The sequence below is a fragment of the Saccostrea echinata genome, unplaced genomic scaffold, assembly GCF_033153115.1.
Source record: "Saccostrea echinata isolate AGI-Se365-2 ecotype Australia unplaced genomic scaffold, CSIRO_AGI_Sech_v1 ptg000024l, whole genome shotgun sequence".
In the NCBI taxonomy this organism is placed as follows: Eukaryota; Metazoa; Mollusca; class Bivalvia; order Ostreida; family Ostreidae; genus Saccostrea; species Saccostrea echinata.
In genome coordinates this window covers 1,162,334-1,181,518 of record NW_026889773.1, presented here as the reverse complement: position 1 = coordinate 1,181,518, position 19,185 = coordinate 1,162,334, and the positions used below count along the sequence as shown (strand labels likewise).

The window sequence follows — 19,185 nt, the reverse complement described above, 5'->3', positions numbered from 1 at the left end:
CTTTAAAGCTGCTAATTACACTAAAATGGTAATTTGTTTAAAAACTTTTAAATGAAAATTTAATTAAGTTTATTAGCATATAAATTAGCCATAAATATCGTACAAATACAAAGAATAAAGCAAGAAATATCACCATGCGCATTAATATATATGGCAGACGTGGCGAATTGTCATTCGAAAGCGAGGTTGTTTGCAGAAGGGGGTTTTCCAATGTCGGATTGGCGCACGTGTGTGCAATGTCACGTAGAAATTTCACTGGTCTGACGTGGTCTGTCATCTCAAGACTTGCCGGTGTCAACAGATTAGGGAGTAATGACAAATGTCTTCAGTTTATGTTCTTTAAATTAACTTTAATACATGCACGACAAGAACAGTCCATCTATACATAGCTGTCTTAACAAGAGTGTATGAAATTCCATATTCTATTTTTGTTTGTTTATTTTTTTTTTAATGTGGGACTAAACAGGGACCTATATACTATAGTTAGTATATAGGTCCCTGGACTATATTACGCATGTAATGACTGAACTTTTAACAGAAATGTGCAGATGTGTAAATCTGCACAAATAAAACACAGGTTATAGGTCATTATTTTTCAGCATCATTTATATTACATTATAGGGTGAATTCACCATGCATTGGACACCCACTCACTTCAACAAGTTCTAACGATATCGCTACTGACTGAATATTGTCAAAATGGAACTTAACATGTAGTAAACTTAATTAAAATATAAATTTTTGACACAATCGTGTGCTATTTATTGATAAAATATCTCTAAAAACCAATTTTTTCGAAATCAGTCAGAATTCACCATGGATCAGACAATATTCACCATGCATCGGACAGACGGTATTTAAACCAGAAAAATATCATACCTTGATCTCGGTGCTTTAAAATTAAGTGATATCAAAACATTTTTATCTTTTATTTAAAAATTAACCTTCTAGTAAAATTCGAATGACTTTTTCGATCCACAAATGTGAAGAGATTTTAGTTGCATCACATCGCCTTAGAAAGGCTTTAGAATGCTAGTAATATGGCAACTCACACCTTTGTCTCATGGGTTTATCATCATCTGGTTGAAAAAAATAAATTGAGTCCACTTCTATATTGATAACTTGTATTTTAACTGAAAATTTAGAGTTTTTATTTTCTATTTCCATAAAAAAACAGCTGTCATTTGGGTTTTATATGAAGATGGAAGTGATTACCCATGCATCGAAAAGTGTCCGATGCATGGTGAATTTGTGTCTGATGTCCGGTGAAATACACATCCTAGTAAAAAACAACTCTAAAAAATATTATACAAATATTTTAGTAAAATTCTTGAAAAATTTCTATAAAATTATCAGTCATTGACAAATTTTACCTAGTTCTGACTCGTTTCATTGAAGTCCATTTAAAAGAACAACAACTCTAAAAATTGCAAAATACTAAAATTCTGGTAACTCCCCTTTGATGATGCAAAATATGACGTAATTTCAAGGCCATTCTTGTGGTATTTTTATCACAACATGAAAATGAAAACCGGCCTCATTAAAAAGTTTAAATCTTCACCTTTAAGACAGAAACAAGTAAAAACACGGGGAGAATCAGGTTCAATGAAAGTTTATTGCTTAAAGTTGTCCGAAGTAAGGTATGTGTCCGATGCATGGTTAACTCACCCTACAGTTATATCAAGGCTTGAAAAGTTCATTCCTGTCATCACCAGCTGTAACAATAAGCAAGCATAAATGCTTCCCACTCTTTGTCAGATATTATTATATAAAAGGATCCAGAATGGTAATGATGATTATACTATCACTACTGCTCGTGAGGTTAATGCATGATCACATTCACTATTTCTTCCTCCAGACTTTCTCTGCCTGCAACAAAAGCTAACTAAGGGCATTCAAGAAGAAAATGTACTAACTGTGACCCCTGTAGCATATACAAATCTTGCAGTTCACCTCTTATTTTTCAATTTCGACACAGTTTAATCACCATAGCTAGTTTTCATGTGTTTTTCAAAAATTTCAGACCAACTATCCAGAGGGGTTAGGTTGTTAGTTTTCATGTATTTCTGCATAATCTTCTTAGGTCTTCTTGTGATTCAAAACCATCTGCCATTCATGTTCAGTAGCATTCTCAATGATGTTTCCTTTGAATTGTCTCTAGTTGTATTTTGGGGGAGTGTCACAGTTAAGAATATATTGTCCAAAGTAAAATTTGATGTCTATTTATGGATTGCAACAAAAAGTGGTTTAATGGTCTCCATATTACAGAAACAAAACACAGCAGCAAAGCTTTATGAATGCTTTTACTTCTTTTTTCCACGGTGACCTTTTATGTGGTACAATGGATTGAGTGTTCTGACATTAGAACAATAAATTGATCTTTATATTTTTTTAAAAATCCTTTTACTCCAGTAATTGAAACAAAACATCCATAAATATGTACTCAATGTAGCAAATGTATTAAGTAACTCTATTGATTTACAGGAAGGAGACATGAGCAGAAGCGAGAGTTTTGTACACAAGAGCCACAAGACATCAAAGAATTGTTCATGCGGCACCTGACATCTCGAATCAAGGCAAATGGACCCCTTACTGTTGCAGAGTATATGAAAGAAGTCCTTATTAACCCTGTTACTGTAAGACAACTCACATAGTACACCTTACACTCATTACATGAAATAAACCAAAATCTCAAAAAATTTGTACATTAATCAATTGAACGAGGACATACTGGGTTATATACCGGATGAACAAACACCATTCAGTCAACTGAATGGCCACTGAAAGGTCTGGAAAGGTTAATTAATGGCAGAGCTCTACCATTCAGTCACCTTTCAGTAGACTTTCAGTTAACTGAAAGGCAGAAATTTATCCTGTGATATTTGATATGTTGCTCTTAGTATACAGGTGACTCGATGACTCGAACTCCGATCTCTCGAAGTGAACCTCCAGTCCCGTTTTTTTCCTCTATATCACTAAGCAAATTTACTCCTGATCTCGAGAAGTCCTGATCTCTCGAACCAAGATCTGGGTCCCGTTACACACATTTCATTGTTTTTTTACTCTCTATCTCTCAAAGTTTTAATTGCACATGTATACATGTCAATCAAGCGTAAAATTAATGCAGCTTGGACTTACCTGGATAACAGTGACCGCCTGGGGCTGGGATGGACGTGTTTATTGGGTGTGTACATAGATGGCACTACACCTGTGAATCGTCCGAATGTTGATATAATTAATTAGTTTTAATTGGTAAATTATAAACAAATCGCTTCACAACTTATTTTGACTGGACGAGACAATAATCTTGAGAAAATAGCTTAGGGACCTGTCAGTAATTTTCCATAGATTATGAACTTTAATATTATTAGAGTCTACACAATCCCAGTTTGGCAAACATTGCACAAGAAATCCTATCTCAAGAATTGAATACTGATTACGAGCAATCTTGTGAAGGACCGATCAAGCCTGGGGGAGAGCCAATTAGACAATTGCTATTCAGGTTTCATGTAATCATGAAATGAGAACAAATAAATATTGAAACTTAAAATAATCATTTTATTTATTCAAAATAAGATCATTGTTTTTGAAATCAAGTGAATTATCTGTAAAATATGAAAGAAAACATGTAATGACATTATAAACATATACTTCCGGTATGTGTAATAGTAGAACAATGATGATCGGAACTGAAACTTTCGGATTTTATTCACTTTCTATCTCTCGAACCCCCCGATCTCGAAAACTTTTCTTTCAGTCCCTTGAACTTCGAGAGATCGAGAGTCACCTGTTATTGATATGAGACTTAGATATTACAATTTATCCTGCCTCTGATAAAAATCTTCAAATTTCATTGGTCGAGAAGAATACTGTATTAAACCATATTATGCTGCTTACCGACATTATATTGTTAATATGCCCCATCCACTGACCTACTCTCTACATATCAAATCAATATACCCCCTCCACGTGCCATACTGTCGAGCTCATATTCAATATGTTGTTTTCATTTGAACATGCAAGAAGCCTAATAAGTGACATTATAAGCATCAAACGACATCACAATGTAAACATTTGTTATGGAACGGTTTGCTTAATTCAGAGAAAAAGAAGTTTCTTAAAAAATGTTTGACAGGATAAATTTATAATGTAGATCAACACTTAGAGGGGTAATACGGAAATATATGGTGTCCTTGGAAAAATGCATATTGGGCTCGGCTTTTGTCTTGCCCAATATGCATTTTTTCAAGGACCCCATATATTTCTGTATTATCCCTCTAAGTGTCTTCATAACTAATAATAGCTGTCACTTACAAATAGATTATTGCCATCTAAATAATGTCACACTTTTTCTTGCATGCACTAAACTAAACTAAATGGATATTTGAAATGGTGCACTTATTTCATTTCAATGATCTACCTTTGGTGAAAGGGTTGATTATACATAATTATCAAATGAATTTATTCTCATGGATTTCATCAAGCATATGCATGTCAAGAAGGAAACAAAATGTCTGCTTCCTATAAGGGTAATTTATTTCCATGTTTTAATTTACAATTCAGAATAATCTTAAAAGGTATAAACTTTCTGAATGGAAGGATAATAGAATCTGATTGATTCTGTATTTAATTTACAGGGTTACTATATAAATAATGAGGTTTTTGGACACAGTGGAGACTACATCACCTCTCCAGAAATCAGCCAGCTGTTTGGAGAGGTATGAAAATCAATTGCCAGAAACTCAAATTCCATATTTAGCAACAAAAGCCAAACGCTAAAATTCCAAGTGAGCTTTTTTGATCATCTGGCATTATATGTATGTCTAGATGTCTATCTGTCTGTCTATGAACTTTTTCACATTTTTGACTTCTTAAGAACCACTGGACCAATTTTAACCAAAATTGGCACAAAGCATCCCTGGGGAAAGGTGATGATAAATTGTTCAATAAAGGGCCCAGCACCCTTCAAGGGGAGATAATCAAAGAAAAGCAAAAATAGGGTGGAATATTAAAAAAAAAAATCTTTTCTCAAGTTCTAGACCAGAAAATGGAAAATTATGTGAATGCTTCCTCAGATATTGAAGATTCTAAATTGTTCAAGTCTTGGGCATCAGGATTAGGGTTGAGCTACCATAGGGGATTAAAGTTTTACTTTGGAAGATTTTGGAACAAATCTTTGAAAAAAAGAAGTCAAAAATGTGAAAAGTTTTCACATACGGACGCCGGACACTCTTTGAACAGAAAAGCTCACTTGAGCTTTCAGCTCAGGTGAGCTAAAAATGAACATCTTTAAATTGCTTTAGATATTTAATTTAATATTACAGATTCTACAATCAAAATATGGGATATTATAGGAAATTTTACTATCAATGAAATTAAGCATAAGAATTAAGGATACTCTCAATACTGATTTCTTGTATTTTACTTGAAGTTGATAGGAGTGTGGTGTGTGCATGAATGGCAACAAATGGGTAAACCAGACAAAATACAGATTGTAGAGCTAGGACCTGGGAGAGGAACTCTAGCAGCTGATATGATGTCGGTAAGGAGATTTACTTGCTAAAATTCAGTTGCAATATTTGATGTAAAAAGAAAAAGGAAATTGAATTTGGTCATATCCAGACTTTGAAATAAAAAGAATATTATATTCAGTGAAAAGGGTAAATATTTAGTTTTAAGTTTTGGGGGCATATAGTTTCTTTGGGTACCAACATTTTTGACCTCCTGTCCTTGGAGTTTTTACCTTCTTTAAAGAATATTAATCAAACTATAACCTTTACAACATGTATAACTTCTGAACAGTTGGAGCTTAGGGCTTTCATATTTCACATGTGTATTCCCTGTGACAAGACCTTTCTTTTGATACCAATATTTGACCTCCAGAGCTTGAAGTTTAAACTACTTTTGAAAAACTTTAAAGGGGCTGGGATACAGATTTGAAGCTCATATTTTCTAAAATTTTCTAAGTAATATCATGACATATGTTGCTAGAGCATTTCACTCTGAAGTGTTAAGAAAATTGTTTTATCTGGAAATTATTAAAACTACAATTTTCAGGACTGTTTGCTCTTTCACAAAGTAAACTTTATCCATAATACATGTACTTAAGAAAAGTAGAAAGAAGATGGGCGTGTTTGGCGTGTGATCTGCAGGAATCGTGTACGAAACATTTATAGTTTGAATGTCCAGGATTTGATTGGCTGACCACAGCTGGACAGGCTTTACAAAGTTATGCACTTGGGAAAATGTTACAACATGTCAAATTGTGATATTTAGGTCCGCTTATCTTAATAATCAAACTTTTAACATAGTAATGCTTCACATAAATAAAAAACACCTACAAGATAATAAGGGTATAGTTAAATGCAATTACAAGTACATGTGTATATTAAAGTATTAGAAGGTTGGAAGAATTGCTTTCGCTCTCGATGCAAGAGAACCAGAATTTATCCATTTTAAAAGAAATCAGTACAAAAAAATTAAACAGACAACAGAATTGATTGCTTGCATTGAAAAAATATTGACGCTCCATGCGAGGATTGAACGCAAATTTTTCAACTCCATTACACTGGACGGGTAACGCATATTACTGGGCTATCATCGCTGCACATACAACATGGCTTTTAAAACAACAATGAAGCACCGCATTTACACATTGGAATTATTTTGGAAAAAGTTCATTTTTTATGGTCTCTGGGTCTTTTCTCCATTTTTTACAAATGATTGTTTGTTTCTTTGAATTAGAATGCATACAAATAACATTTGAAAATCATGGAGAGATGACCCAGAGATACCAAATTTTTAGAAAAACTTGTTTAAAAATGTGACATTTTGTACCAAATGAATCATCTAACCTATTTTCATGTTATTTTTTAGCAAATCAAAATACAATTTCGGGAAAATATTTCCCTTTCCTATTTCACAGGAACCCAAATGATCAAAAGATTGCTAAAATTTCGTGTGATAGATCAATGAAATTTTCACGTTTCAAGTGTGCCCAGATTCCTGCCGAATGCCAATCAAAAGTGCCCTTGTTCTTTGTTGTGTATTAAAGAGACAAGATGTGTTTGTGAAACACTGATGCCCCCATATGGCAACTTATAGCAAAGGTTAAACTTTCTCAAATGCAAATCAAATATGTTGGTACCCAAAGTAAGGTCTTGTCTCGAGGAATATACCTGTGAAATATTAAAGCCCTAGCAGCAACCATTGAATAAATATGGAAAAGGTTAAAGTTTTTCAAAAGTAAGTCAAACATCAAGGTCAAATGGTAAAAATTAATGGTTCCCAAGGAAAGGCCTTCTCACAAGAAATAATATTTTAAAATAGTTTAAACTTCAAGCTCTGGAGGTCAAATATTGGTACCCAAAGAAAGGTCTTGTCACAAGGAATATACATGTGAAATATGAGAGCCTTAGCACCAAGCGTTCAAAAGTTATAGCCAAGATTAAAGTTTTTCAAAAGTAGGTCAAACTCCAAGGTCAAGGTCAAAAGGTCATAGTTGATGATATCCAAAGTAAGGTTACGTGTGTGAAGTATGAAAGTCTTAGCACCAAGGTTAAAGTTTTCCAAAAGTAGGTCAAACTCCAAGGTCAAGGTCAATGGGCTATAATTGTTGGTATCCAAAGAAGGTCTTGTCACAACAAATACACATGTGAAGTATGAAAGCCCTTGCACCAATTGTTCAAAAGTTATGTCCAAGTTAATGTTTTTCAAAAGTAGGTCAAACTCCAGGGTCAAGGTTAAAAAGTCAAAGTTGTTGGTATTGAAAGAAAGATCTTGTCACAAGGATTACACGCGTGAAGTATGAAAGCCCTAGCACTAATTGTTCAAAAGTTATGGCCAAGGTTAAAGTTGGTTTAAGTTTTGCAAAACTGGGTCAAACTCCAAGGTCAAGGTCAAAAGGTCAAATATGATGATACCCAAAGAAAGGTCTTGTCACAAGGAACACATGTGAAATATGAAAGTCATAGCTTCAACCAATCAAAATTATGGGCAATGTTAAAGTTTTTGCGGACAAACAGATAAACAGACAATCAGACAGACAAAAGGATGGACAGGGCAAAAACTATATATCCTCAAATCTTCGATTACAGGGGCATAAAAATATGAAAACTATAATCCAGAAAGTTAGAGTAGAAATGTGAGAAAGCAAAACCAACTCACCAGTATTGTCAGTCTGTGTTCAGTGATGTGTGCAGACTAAACGAATTGAACACACTTGGTAAAACGTAAATACTAATAATAACACTGTTTACAAAAACATGTGATTGACGTGATATTATGAAGAAAATGTTGTCATTGAATTCTTAGAATATCCATATAATTTCAAATCATTAAACTGAAGTTATTTTTTGAATAAAAATAGACATTTTTAATTGTAAACAATGCATCTGTGTCCAGGCCCCATTAACCTTGGCCATAACTTTTGAACAGTTTGTGTTAGGGCTTTCATATTTCATGTATTTATTCATTGCAACAAGACATTTCTTTAGTACCAATATTTCTGACTTCCTGAACTTGACCTTGGAGTTTGACCTACTTTTGAAAAAAATTTAACCTTGGCCAAAACTTCTGTACTGTTGGTGCTAAGGGTTTCATATTTTACATACATATATTTCTTTTGACAATATCTTTCTTTTGGTACATTTTTGACCTCATGACCTTGACCTCAGAGTTTGACCTACTTTGAAAAAGACTTTTACCTTACACATCTTGTTTTTGTTGAAAGAGGACATATGAAAAAGAATATATTTGAAGCATATTGTGTAAATATTTCACACATATGTAGGCATTTTTCAAATAAAGTTAACATCTAATGCACCTATGGAAACTTCCAATGCCTTTTTTCAGGTTTTTTCACAGTTCAAAGAATTTAAAAAAGCTGTATCCCTCCACTTGGTAGAAGTCAGTCCTAATATGAGACAGCATCAGTCCCAGATTCTGACAGGGGAAACAACTCTTGACAACAAAGCAGCAGAAGAGTACCAAAGCCAGAAAACCAAGTATGGACCAGATGTACATTGGTATAGGTTCCTAGACCAAGTCCCCCAGGAATGTTCCTGTTTCATTGCCCATGAGTTCTTTGATGTTTTGCCTATATATAAATTTCAGGTATTTTCATGCAATCATGAATATTGTGAAACCATAATTTATTTTTAGCAGTTACTGAATTTACATGGAAATCTGGTTACTTGTACACAAACTTTATGACAATCATTTTTAGGGCATTACATACAGTCATACATATTTACATTCCCAACCATTTTAACATAACCAATCAAGGACTCTATGACTCCACAAAGAAGAAAAATCAGCAAACCTTGAAAAGTGGCAATCATACATCCAAATGATATCAGAGTGATTTATTATACAAAAGTTCTCCAACAGGAATACGAAAAAGGGTATTCTTGTTTGAATATATAGCTTTAAAACTGAGAAACTTTAGAACCCCATACTTGATAAAAAGGTAGCTTATGACAAAAGGTATGTCTTGACCCTGTATCAAGATCATTTGCTCAAGATCAAAGTTGCATGGTTTTTTTTTGGGTTTTTTTTTTCAAGCAGCAACTTTGAAATAGACAAGCATTAGAAGATTGTAACTTTGAAATAGACAAGCATTAGAAGATTGTAACTTTGAAATAAACAAGCATTAGAAGATTGTAACTTTGAAATAGACAAGCGTTAGAAGATTGTAACTTTGAAATAGACAAGCATTAGAAGATTGTAAATTTGAATTTGAAAAACATTCAATTATACTAGGCACAAAGTTGCATGTGATATGTAGTGGGATGTGTAACACCCTTCGCCATGTTCATTTGGAAAAAAGGTCAAGAGATCACTGGGTTTGAAGTGTAAAATTCTTGTCCATACATTAATTTTTTGAGGTAAAACTTGTAAAGAAAATAATTATATTTACTTGAAAGTTGATTGCGATTGTTGAATATGATATCCTGATTGGGTTGATATAAGGTCAAAGAATTGGGCTCAGTAGTTCTGTTCATTTTGCATTGACTTTTTAGTGCTAGATCTATGAAAGGTCATACTTTCATACTCAACACAATGGTTGCTCATGACCAGATATTACAACCTTCAACCAATTACATTCCAACAAGATACAGAACGGACAACTTTTAGCTCACCTGAGCTGAAAGCTCAAGTGAGCTTTTCTGATCACCCGATGTCCGTCGTTCGTCCATCCGTCCATCTAGCTGTCCGTCTGTCTGTAAACTTTTCACATTTCAACTTCTCAAGAACCACTGGGCCAAATTCAACCAAACTTGGTACAAAGTATTTTTGAGTGAAGGGGAGTTTAAATTGTTAAAAATAAAGGGCCAAGTCTCCTTCCAAGGGGAGATAATCAAGAAAAGACAAAAATAGGGTGGGGTCATTAAAAAAAACTTCTTCTCAAGAACCACTGGGCCAAAAAAGCTGAAACTTATTGGAAGCATCCTGGGATAGTGTAGATTCTAAATTTTTAAAGTCATGACCCCGGGGGTAGGGCGGGGCCACAATAGGGAATCCAAGTTTTACATTGAAATATATAGGAAAAATCTTTAAAAATCTACTTCTCAAGAACCACTGGACCAGAAAAGCTGAAGCTTATGTGGAAGCATCCTGGGGTAGTAAAGATTTTAAATTTTTCAAATCATGACCCCTGGGGGTAGGGCGGGGCCACAATAGGGAATCCAAGTTTTACATTGAAATATTTAAGACAAATATTTAAAAATCTTCTTCTCAAGAACCACTGGACCCGAAAAAAAATGAAACTTATGTGGAAGCATCCTGGGGTAGTGTATATTCTAAATTGTTCAAATCAGGACCCCTGGGGTAGGGCGGGGCCACAATAGGTATTACAAGGGGGGAAATCTGGTAAAGAACAGCATGGCCAAAGTTACTCAGGTGAGCGATGTGGCCCATGGGCCTCTTGTTTTTATTAATGTTTTGTAAGATGACAGAGTATTGTTATTATTTATTTTTGTTAAATATGTCCTTTCTTTAGTAGCCCAGTAGGAGTACTGATTCAACATTGTATTTGGACAGATTTAGTTTTGAATACTTTATGGACATTAATTTTGACAGACTTCATAGACATGCATTCTTCAGGGACAGGAATTATACTAGTACATGTACATATATTGCATCATTACAACCACATTGATTTTGAGCAGCATTTACATGTATTATCTTTTGAATTGTAGAAGAAGGATGGTGAGTGGAACGAGATTCTAGTGGACATCCAGGAGGAAGGAGGACTACGTTTTATCATGTCTAGAGGACCCACTACCAATTCAAAGGCATTCCTTACTGTAAGTATTGTTTGACTGTCATTTACAAGGGGTGTAATTAACAGTCTCGTATGATATTTCATTCTGTGGATAATAAGATAAGCAAATCTGATGTAATTTCAGCATATGGAGGACTCTGATGAGAGAGAGCATGTGGAAGTGAGCCCAGAGAGTGGGTCTGTAGTACAGAAGATGTCACAAAGGATCAGTGATCATGGAGGACGAGCTCTTATTGTTGACTATGGTCATGAGGGAACCAAGACCGATACATTTAGGGTAAAGGAAAACTTTTTATAAACACTATCAAAGCAGCTAAATTAAAAATGGCTAGTAATTGTGGGTTTCAGTTTTTAGTACTTTGCCTAGTTTACCTTACCACCCTCCCAATTTTTTTATTTGTAAAAATTCTGGAAAAAGGATGCACTAGACAAATGACAGTATAATACTTAATTTTCTTGACATATTTTTGGTAGAATACCAGCAACATTCATTATAAATTTGTTGATTTTCCAAATGATATGTCAAAATAAAGTCAATGTGGTTCGAGATATCAAAGTTCAGCTGTATTTTTATTGTATTGTAAGGGGAACACTGTTTTACAGTTCTACTATATCTGGTTCATTATATGACTTTTGTCATTTAGTGTATGTTCTGATAATCATACTGTTGATTTATTTTTATACAGGGCTTTAAAGATCACAAACTGTATGACCCTTTAGAGAAGCCAGGCTCTGCAGACCTCACAGCTGATGTAGACTTTGCTTATCTTAAGCACTGTTGTGGGGATAAAGGTAATATCATATTTTGTTTTGTTAAGAACTTTTTAGCTCACCTGAATCAAAATTTGTCTGTTTTCTGTCATTGTAGTCCTTGTTGTTGTTTTTGTTGCTGTATAAAACTTTTCAGAATTTTATTTTCTTCTCCAGAACCACCGGGCTAATTTCAACCAAAATTGCCACAAAGCATCCTTGGGTGTAGGGAATAACTTTATTCAAATGAAGGGTAACAATTAAGAATTGCTGAAAATTTAATGGTGTCTTTCAAAAATTTTCTTCTCAAGAACCACTCAGACAGAAATGTTTAAATTTATTTGAAAGTTTCATTACATGGTGTAGATTCAATTTTGTTCAAATCATGACCCCCTGAGGTAGGTTGGGGCCACAATGGCCGATCAAAGTTTTCCATAGGAATATATAGGAAAAAAATCTTTAAATTTTTTTTTTCTCAAGAACAGCAAAAGCATGATTAGTCATATTGATATGATAGCATCTTAAGGTAGTTTAGATTCAAGTTTGTTCAAATGATCATGACCTGGAAGGGTAGGGCAGGGCCACAATATGTGATCAAAGTTTTACATTGTAATATATAAGGGAAAAGTCTATTATAAATCTTCTCAAGAACAACAAAGGCATGATTAGTCATTTTGATACTAAAGCATCCTCAGATAGTGTAGATTCAAGTTTGTTTAAATCATTACTCCGGGGATAGGGTGGGGACACAATAGTGATAAAAGTTTTACATAGGAATGTATAGGAAAAAAATCTGCTGATAAAGAACAGCAAGACCATAGTGACTGTGGTGAGCATTGTGGCCCATGGGCCTCTCATTTAAGATTTCCACCACTATTTCAATTTAGATGAAAGTAAGCATGTGATCAAGATTTTTAGAAGTAATACGTCCAGTACAGAAATTTGTGTGTGCTTAAAATTAAAGTAAATGTATTCATACATTAAATGTATATGTATCCCCAAAAAGTAATTATATAAAAGAAAAATAATGGTAGAGCTAACTATTTTCTTCATATACATGTAAATGATTTTTAGAAAAAAGTTCTCAGTTTCATAACATACTGATGTCTCTGGGTTTTCCCAAATTTGTAGTGAAAACATTTGGACCTGTGACACAGAATAATTTTCTGAATGGAATGGGGATTGGTGTCCGTCTACAGGTAGAGTACAAATATTATGGGCATTTCTAGTTTGTGTGGAATTTACACTCTCTACCTTTGCACAACATCTGAGTGGCATCTATACTTCATATGTTTAAAATTCCCTCTTTTCAGATTTGTATTCCTCTTCAGGTAGACACATAATGTACATACTACATCGTAAATTAGATGTCATTAAAATGTCTAAAATTTCATTATAAATAGGCATTGCTGCAGAATGCAGATGACCAAACCAAGAAGATTTTATTGGAAAGTGTCAGAAGACTGATGCACCCACAAGAAATGGGGCATGCCTACAAATTTATGGCCATTGCTCCCCAAAGCACAGATTATGTACCCCCAGGATTTATGCCATTAACAGCTCATACAGAACAAAAATCAAGATAAAACTAAGTGTTCATAAATTAAAATATAAATGTTTGTGTACCCTAATATTTAGCAATAAACATTGTTTTGTATTCCATGTTTGAAAATCTTTGTGTTTTAACTTGTGTATTTAAATTATTTATTTTTAAAAACAAAGAAAAACTGGAGACCAACACCTTAAGGTTGAAATTGCTGAGGATTCCCACAAGTTCTGATGACAACTGTTTCTGGTCGAAACCGGTCAACAAAATAAATTTACATGTACTTCTGCACTCTCACAAAATGTTGATGATCTTGATGATCTGTTTCTGTCTTAAAATTCAAATTAATTTTGATTTTAAATTACTTCAATGTGAAAAAAATTGTGACATTTATTTAAAAATAGTGAACAGATTATGGACATTAGGCTATTTCTTTATACATGTATTATTCATTTCATACACAGTTGAGCTGCATGCAAGTGATATGCTTTTGCACCTGATATTACTGACTTCCTGTGGAAGTCGGGCATGTTTGCCAGTAACCAGATGTAGAGTTCCTGTCTAGAGAGCTAGCTGCCACGGTTAAAACATGGTCTGATCCATTACATTTTCTCCCTATTAACTTTGCTGCAGTTGATCAACCCTGGACTTGCAGATGAAAGTCCTGCCAGGTGCAAAAGAATCTGGGTTGCTAGTCTTTGATTGTGAAGACACTTAAGGAGGGAGGAATTTAGCAGGCACATTCATTTGCCAGTGACTAGATAGTATGGTAGAGCATTTGTCTAAGAGTTCAAGGGGCCTGGGTTCAAATCCTGGTCTGGTCCATCACATTTACTCCTTTTCTGTTAAAATGGTAAATCATAGATAATGAACATTTGCAGTAAAGTGAATAACAATAGCAACCGTTCAGGTATTAAAGGAAAGAGACAATATGGACAAACTTTTTTGCATGCTCAGTCTCACCTCCATTTTTATATACATGTATTATATGAATAACTTCAATTTTCTGTGGGATATAGTATTTCAAAAAATAATACACACTTTGATCTCATAGAGAATGATACAACTGCCCTTACACAAGTTGATTGAAGTATGCTTTACTTTTAATGTTACATACTTTAATAACCTGAATAGTCTCTGTTGTTATCAAAGTTTACTTCACTGCAAATACGTATTATATATTGATACTTTTTGTATTAAAAATAAAAGCTGTAATGATGAAGTGTATCTGTAACTGAACTATCCTAATAGGACTAATACCAACCCAATCTTTCTTCCACAAGGCACTTCAAAGTTATTGCAAGGCAAGATTTTTTTTTTATTTTTAAAACCTGTGACCTTTACTACATGTATATCCAAATTACCCTGGGTCAGGACATATTATATTTGAGTCACAAGCAATCTTTGACTAAGTACATATCAATGTAGCATTCACTTATTTATACATTTTAGAATCCTGCTTTTCTATTTCATATCAGTAAAATAGTAAATAATTGAAAATATCAAGTAAACCTGAGCACATAATAACAATATCCATTTAAAGTTAGTTTATGTACATATTTAAATTATTAGCTATAACTTTCTTTGTTTATTAAATTGCAAATATACAGTAAAGACAAATTGTGTTACCGTGAAATTAAAACCACTGTGAAATGTACCAACATAGGAAATCGTGAAATATCAGATATGTGAAATTAAAGACGTTTACAATATAAATCACTGATGTTTTTCTATTTCAAAGTTGCTGTTGGAACAAAATTCAATACATTTGTACTAGCCTGTGACTTTGGTGACAAGCTGCCTTATATCGGGTATAAGCTGCAAGCCTCTTGTTTCTCGGTTTCAATGTTATGTTCAAGCAAGAATTTTCACTCTTCATGTTCCTTGTTACAGATTTTATGTATAATACACTGGAACTTTTTAAAAAATTTTGATTACCTTGGTATTTATCTGAAAATACCATGTGCACAATTTCTTTTATATATTATGTCTACAGATTTTTTATTTTTTTTTTTTTTAAAAATGACTAAGGACAGCTGGTAATGTGAATTTAGTATATTCCCTAAACTTCGTTTCCATGGGTTATTAAGGAATTGGATATTCAAACCAAGAGGATATGAATTCACTTGTGGTTGTTGGACATTTGGATTGATCCTGAGTGTAAGTTTTAACTGAACAAAGGATAGGCTTTGATTTGGGAAGACCAGTAACCATACATGTAAAAAAAAAAAGAAAAAAAATTGACCGACCACTACCTGTATCAGACAGCTACACAGAAATTCTATGTCCCCTGAATTTTTGTCTTTATAAGAACTCATTTTATGAAAAAATATATATATAAAAAAAGATTATTTTAATATAAATAAATAGTTTATTGAAATTTATAACTACAAAATATATGACAACAAATCATCAATGTATCACCTCCCTCAGAAATAACAATGGATTCTGTGTTTGACATGCTAAATGGAGTTTACATATATTGTCAGAGATTGGTACATGTAAATGAAAGAGAATATTTTTTTAAAGAAAATCTCCAAAAAATATATTTTTAACATTCAATCCCATATTTGTCAAAGTTCCTAAGAATGACTCCAAGTCTTAAATGTACAGATCCCATGGCAACAGTATGAAGTCTGTAACGATCTGCACCACTATAAATCAAGTCCGGATTTTTTAACTGTGGGCCACCTCCAAGGAAATACTGTGAAACTTGTTCTCTAAAACTCCCAGAAGGTCTCCATGTTGGACATTCAATTTCATGCATTCCTGGAGTTGTTGGTACATGACAGAAACCATAGCCATAAAGCTCATTTCTTCCAAAGGAATCTTGATGCCAAACTTGGAAATGAATCTTTGGCCAACCTGTAAGGTATCACAGATGTTCAATCAGAATTCACTGGAAGTATTCATTTCTGATAGAATGCATTTTTTAATTTCCCTTCCAACTCTTATTTACTCTTCCTTTTAACATTATATTGCATCAAATTCATGTAATTCCAGAACATAGTGACCCTGAGAAGCCATGTTTTTTTTTTTTTTGGATTTGTTTTTTTTTTGGATTTGTTTTTTTTTTTGGATTTTTTTTTTGGATTTTTTTTAATACCTTGAAGACCCTTGGTTGCATAGTGGATGTCTATTGGATGAGCCCAGTAGGCTGCATCATGTTGCTGTGGATTGTCTACTTGTGTCTGTCCTTCTCTCAGACCTGCTAATGCCTTCCAAGCACCTCCTGAATTAATCACAATTTGATAGTGTATTACATATTGAGTTATTAAAGTAAATATAACAATTGTCTTAGGTATAAGAGTCCTCAGAATCTGTGTGTTTGCAAAATACATGATTAATTTTCTTTATTTGAAATATAGATATTTTTTTCCAGTATGTTTTTATCTATTCATAGTTTTTGGTGCTTTACTTTAAAATTCTGAATCACAGAGATATTTTTTTTCCATCAAATACCTTTTAAAGTAGAGATTAATTGTAAATATAGAGGATTTTATATAGGATTTTAACCATCCTCCCATGTGCCTGAAGAACTCAGTTCAGTATATGAAGAAGAAAAGAAGAGAAAGCTGTAGTCGATTTTATATAGGATTTTAACCATCCTCCCATGTGCCTGAAGAACTCAGTTCAGTATATGAAGAAGAAAAGAAGAGAAAGCTGTAGTCCTGAAATCCAAAAGCCCCCCCCCCCCCGAATATTGAGAATCTTTAGTGTGTCTTACCTGTGTTGACTCCCCATTTGCAGAAGAGACTGTGGTCAGGAAAGCCGGAAGCTCCCACAATCTGTCCAATGATGTGAACTTCTGCCATCTGCAAAAATTAAAGAGAAGCAATCTGCAAAAAATTATAATGGAAACGAAAGGTATTAAAAAAAATTGTACAAGTGTTATACCCAAGGCTCTCCATGGTGAATACTGGGGACATAAGTTTTGAGTCTGTTTGTCTGTGCACAACTTCTACCTTGACAAGGTTAACCACTTAACAAAATAGTATGTAAAAATCAAGAAAACAAGTTGTCATACTGAAACTTGAATCCAGGACCTCTCATTAACTATATCTGTGCTCCACTGTCTGAGCTGCCAGTTCTGTGTACCTGTTATCATTAGAATCTTTTATCTTTTTTCTTGTGGTTACCACCAGTAAAACAGTCTTCTAAATAACCTCTGTGTTTTGTTGGTGCCGCCCAGATGACATGCGAGAAAAATATCTGCCAGTCTTGAACTCATACTGTGAAACTTCAGCTACTGTGGAATCATTTTAATTTGTGAGGGTCAATGTTCGTGGGTGATCAAAGTTTTACTGGTTGTAGTGATGTAATTTTGAGGGTAACTTGCATTAACTGAAGATTCAATGAATGGATACACTGACAAACTAAAGATTCCTGTGGATGAAAATTCATGGGTAAGCGTTACCAACAAAATCCATAGACTTTGGTTCCCTCAGGAACAATGGTGATTCCAAAATATTTGTAATGGTGCACAACTGCAACCAGGCTGAAGTTATGATGGACCTCATCTCCTGCATTATCTATACAAGAATGTTCTATTGAAACAATGTAATTTACTCCTACAAGCAAGAGCCTCGGTTAACGTCCCTACACACGGCGCCAAGTCAAAAGTATCTCGCAGTGAACCTCTAGAATGCTGGAGTAAATGTAATTGCACTATGCACCAAGTCAAACTTTGCTGAGGGTTGTTAGTTTAATCAACTTGTGCAATAATTAGTAAGTTTGTTATTGATAGAACATTCTATCATTAAAATGATCATATTGTCCTACAGACTCAGTTTTCAGTGCAACTCCTTTTGTATTCTTCAAAATCGCTTCAGAGTGGATCAGCTTGGATTGCTCCGATTTGCTATATTGCAATTACAGGCCCGTAGGAAGCAATTTCACTTTAAGGGGCACAACCATATACATTTTCAGTTGGGGGGGGGGGGGCACTATCACCTACCAAAATTCCTTGACAAGCAGAAAAAAAAAAAAACTACCAATATTCCTTGACAATTAAGCATTAGCAGGGACCTATAGTATATAGGTCCCTGGCATTAGCAAAAAAAAAGGTCATCAGACATTGTTATTGAGGGGGCACACACAAATAGTAGCTATGTTTTCTATAGTATTCTATATATCCTTTTTTGTTGTAAAACTATTGTCACTGTAAATGTAATAGAGGAAGGTGGGGGTTAAACCAGTCCAGTGGGGCAGTCCAGTGCAGTCAATCACAATTTTATACTTTTATCAATACTCTTCAAGAAATACACATTCATGATTTTTACTAATACTAAGCATTTTAACGTATCAGTTGTACAAATAGGTCAATAATAAAATGTAGAAAGATCAAAGACAACACTGTCAAAAAAAGGAGTTCTGTCCAAACATGTTTAGGACTGTATCATTTAAAGAAACTTGCTTTAATAGATGATCAATTTTGTGAAAACAAAATCGCCTTTTTCGTCATATTTGGAGGCAATAAAAAGTTAAATGTTAAACCATGCACATACCTTGCTTAAATTCCTCAGATAATACGTTGATGATCTGCGAAAAGTTACATGCCAAAAAAATGTTTACATTTGTCTTCTTAAGCCGTAGTTTCGAA

General features: G+C 33.9%; 2 protein-coding genes across 2 annotated transcripts; one reads left to right on the top strand and one right to left on the bottom strand.

Annotated features, from left to right (window-relative positions):
• Positions 1–134: 134 nt before the first annotated feature.
• Positions 135–13,685, top strand: LOC133191733 (protein arginine methyltransferase NDUFAF7, mitochondrial-like). The gene is made up of 10 exons (XM_061327469.1): positions 135–309; positions 2,485–2,636; positions 4,638–4,718; positions 5,432–5,542; positions 8,854–9,114; positions 11,202–11,309; positions 11,412–11,564; positions 11,974–12,079; positions 13,169–13,236; positions 13,441–13,685. The coding sequence occupies exons 1-10, from the start codon at positions 135–137 to the stop codon at positions 13,621–13,623; spliced, it is 1,398 nt and encodes a 465-aa protein (XP_061183453.1). The 3' UTR covers positions 13,624–13,685.
• A 2,259-nt stretch (positions 13,686–15,944) lies between these two features.
• Positions 15,945–19,126, bottom strand: LOC133191795 (B9 domain-containing protein 2-like). Its single transcript, XM_061327530.1, has 4 exons — positions 19,091–19,126; positions 17,311–17,398; positions 16,690–16,815; positions 15,945–16,448 (listed from the first exon to the last, which is right to left on the bottom strand). Exons 2-4 carry the CDS (start codon positions 17,396–17,398, stop codon positions 16,135–16,137), a joined length of 528 nt encoding a protein of 175 aa, XP_061183514.1. The 5' UTR covers positions 19,091–19,126; the 3' UTR covers positions 15,945–16,134.
• Positions 19,127–19,185: the final 59 nt, after the last annotated feature.

Coding starts and splice junctions, on each gene's coding strand:
- LOC133191795 (XM_061327530.1), bottom strand. CDS start 17,398: ATGGCAGAAGTTCACATCATTGGACAGATTGTGGGAGCTTCCGGCTTT. Junction 16,816..17,310: donor CAAATGGGGAGTCAACACAG/GTAAGACACACT, acceptor TGATTAATTCAG/GAGGTGCTTGGAAGGCATTA. Junction 16,449..16,689: donor TGCAACCAAGGGTCTTCAAG/GTATTAAAAAAA, acceptor GATACCTTACAG/GTTGGCCAAAGATTCATTTC.
- LOC133191733 (XM_061327469.1), top strand. CDS start 135: ATGCGCATTAATATATATGGCAGACGTGGCGAATTGTCATTCGAAAGC. Junction 2,637..4,637: donor TCCTTATTAACCCTGTTACT/GTAAGACAACTC, acceptor TTTAATTTACAG/GGTTACTATATAAATAATGA. Junction 5,543..8,853: donor TAGCAGCTGATATGATGTCG/GTAAGGAGATTT, acceptor GCCTTTTTTCAG/GTTTTTTCACAGTTCAAAGA.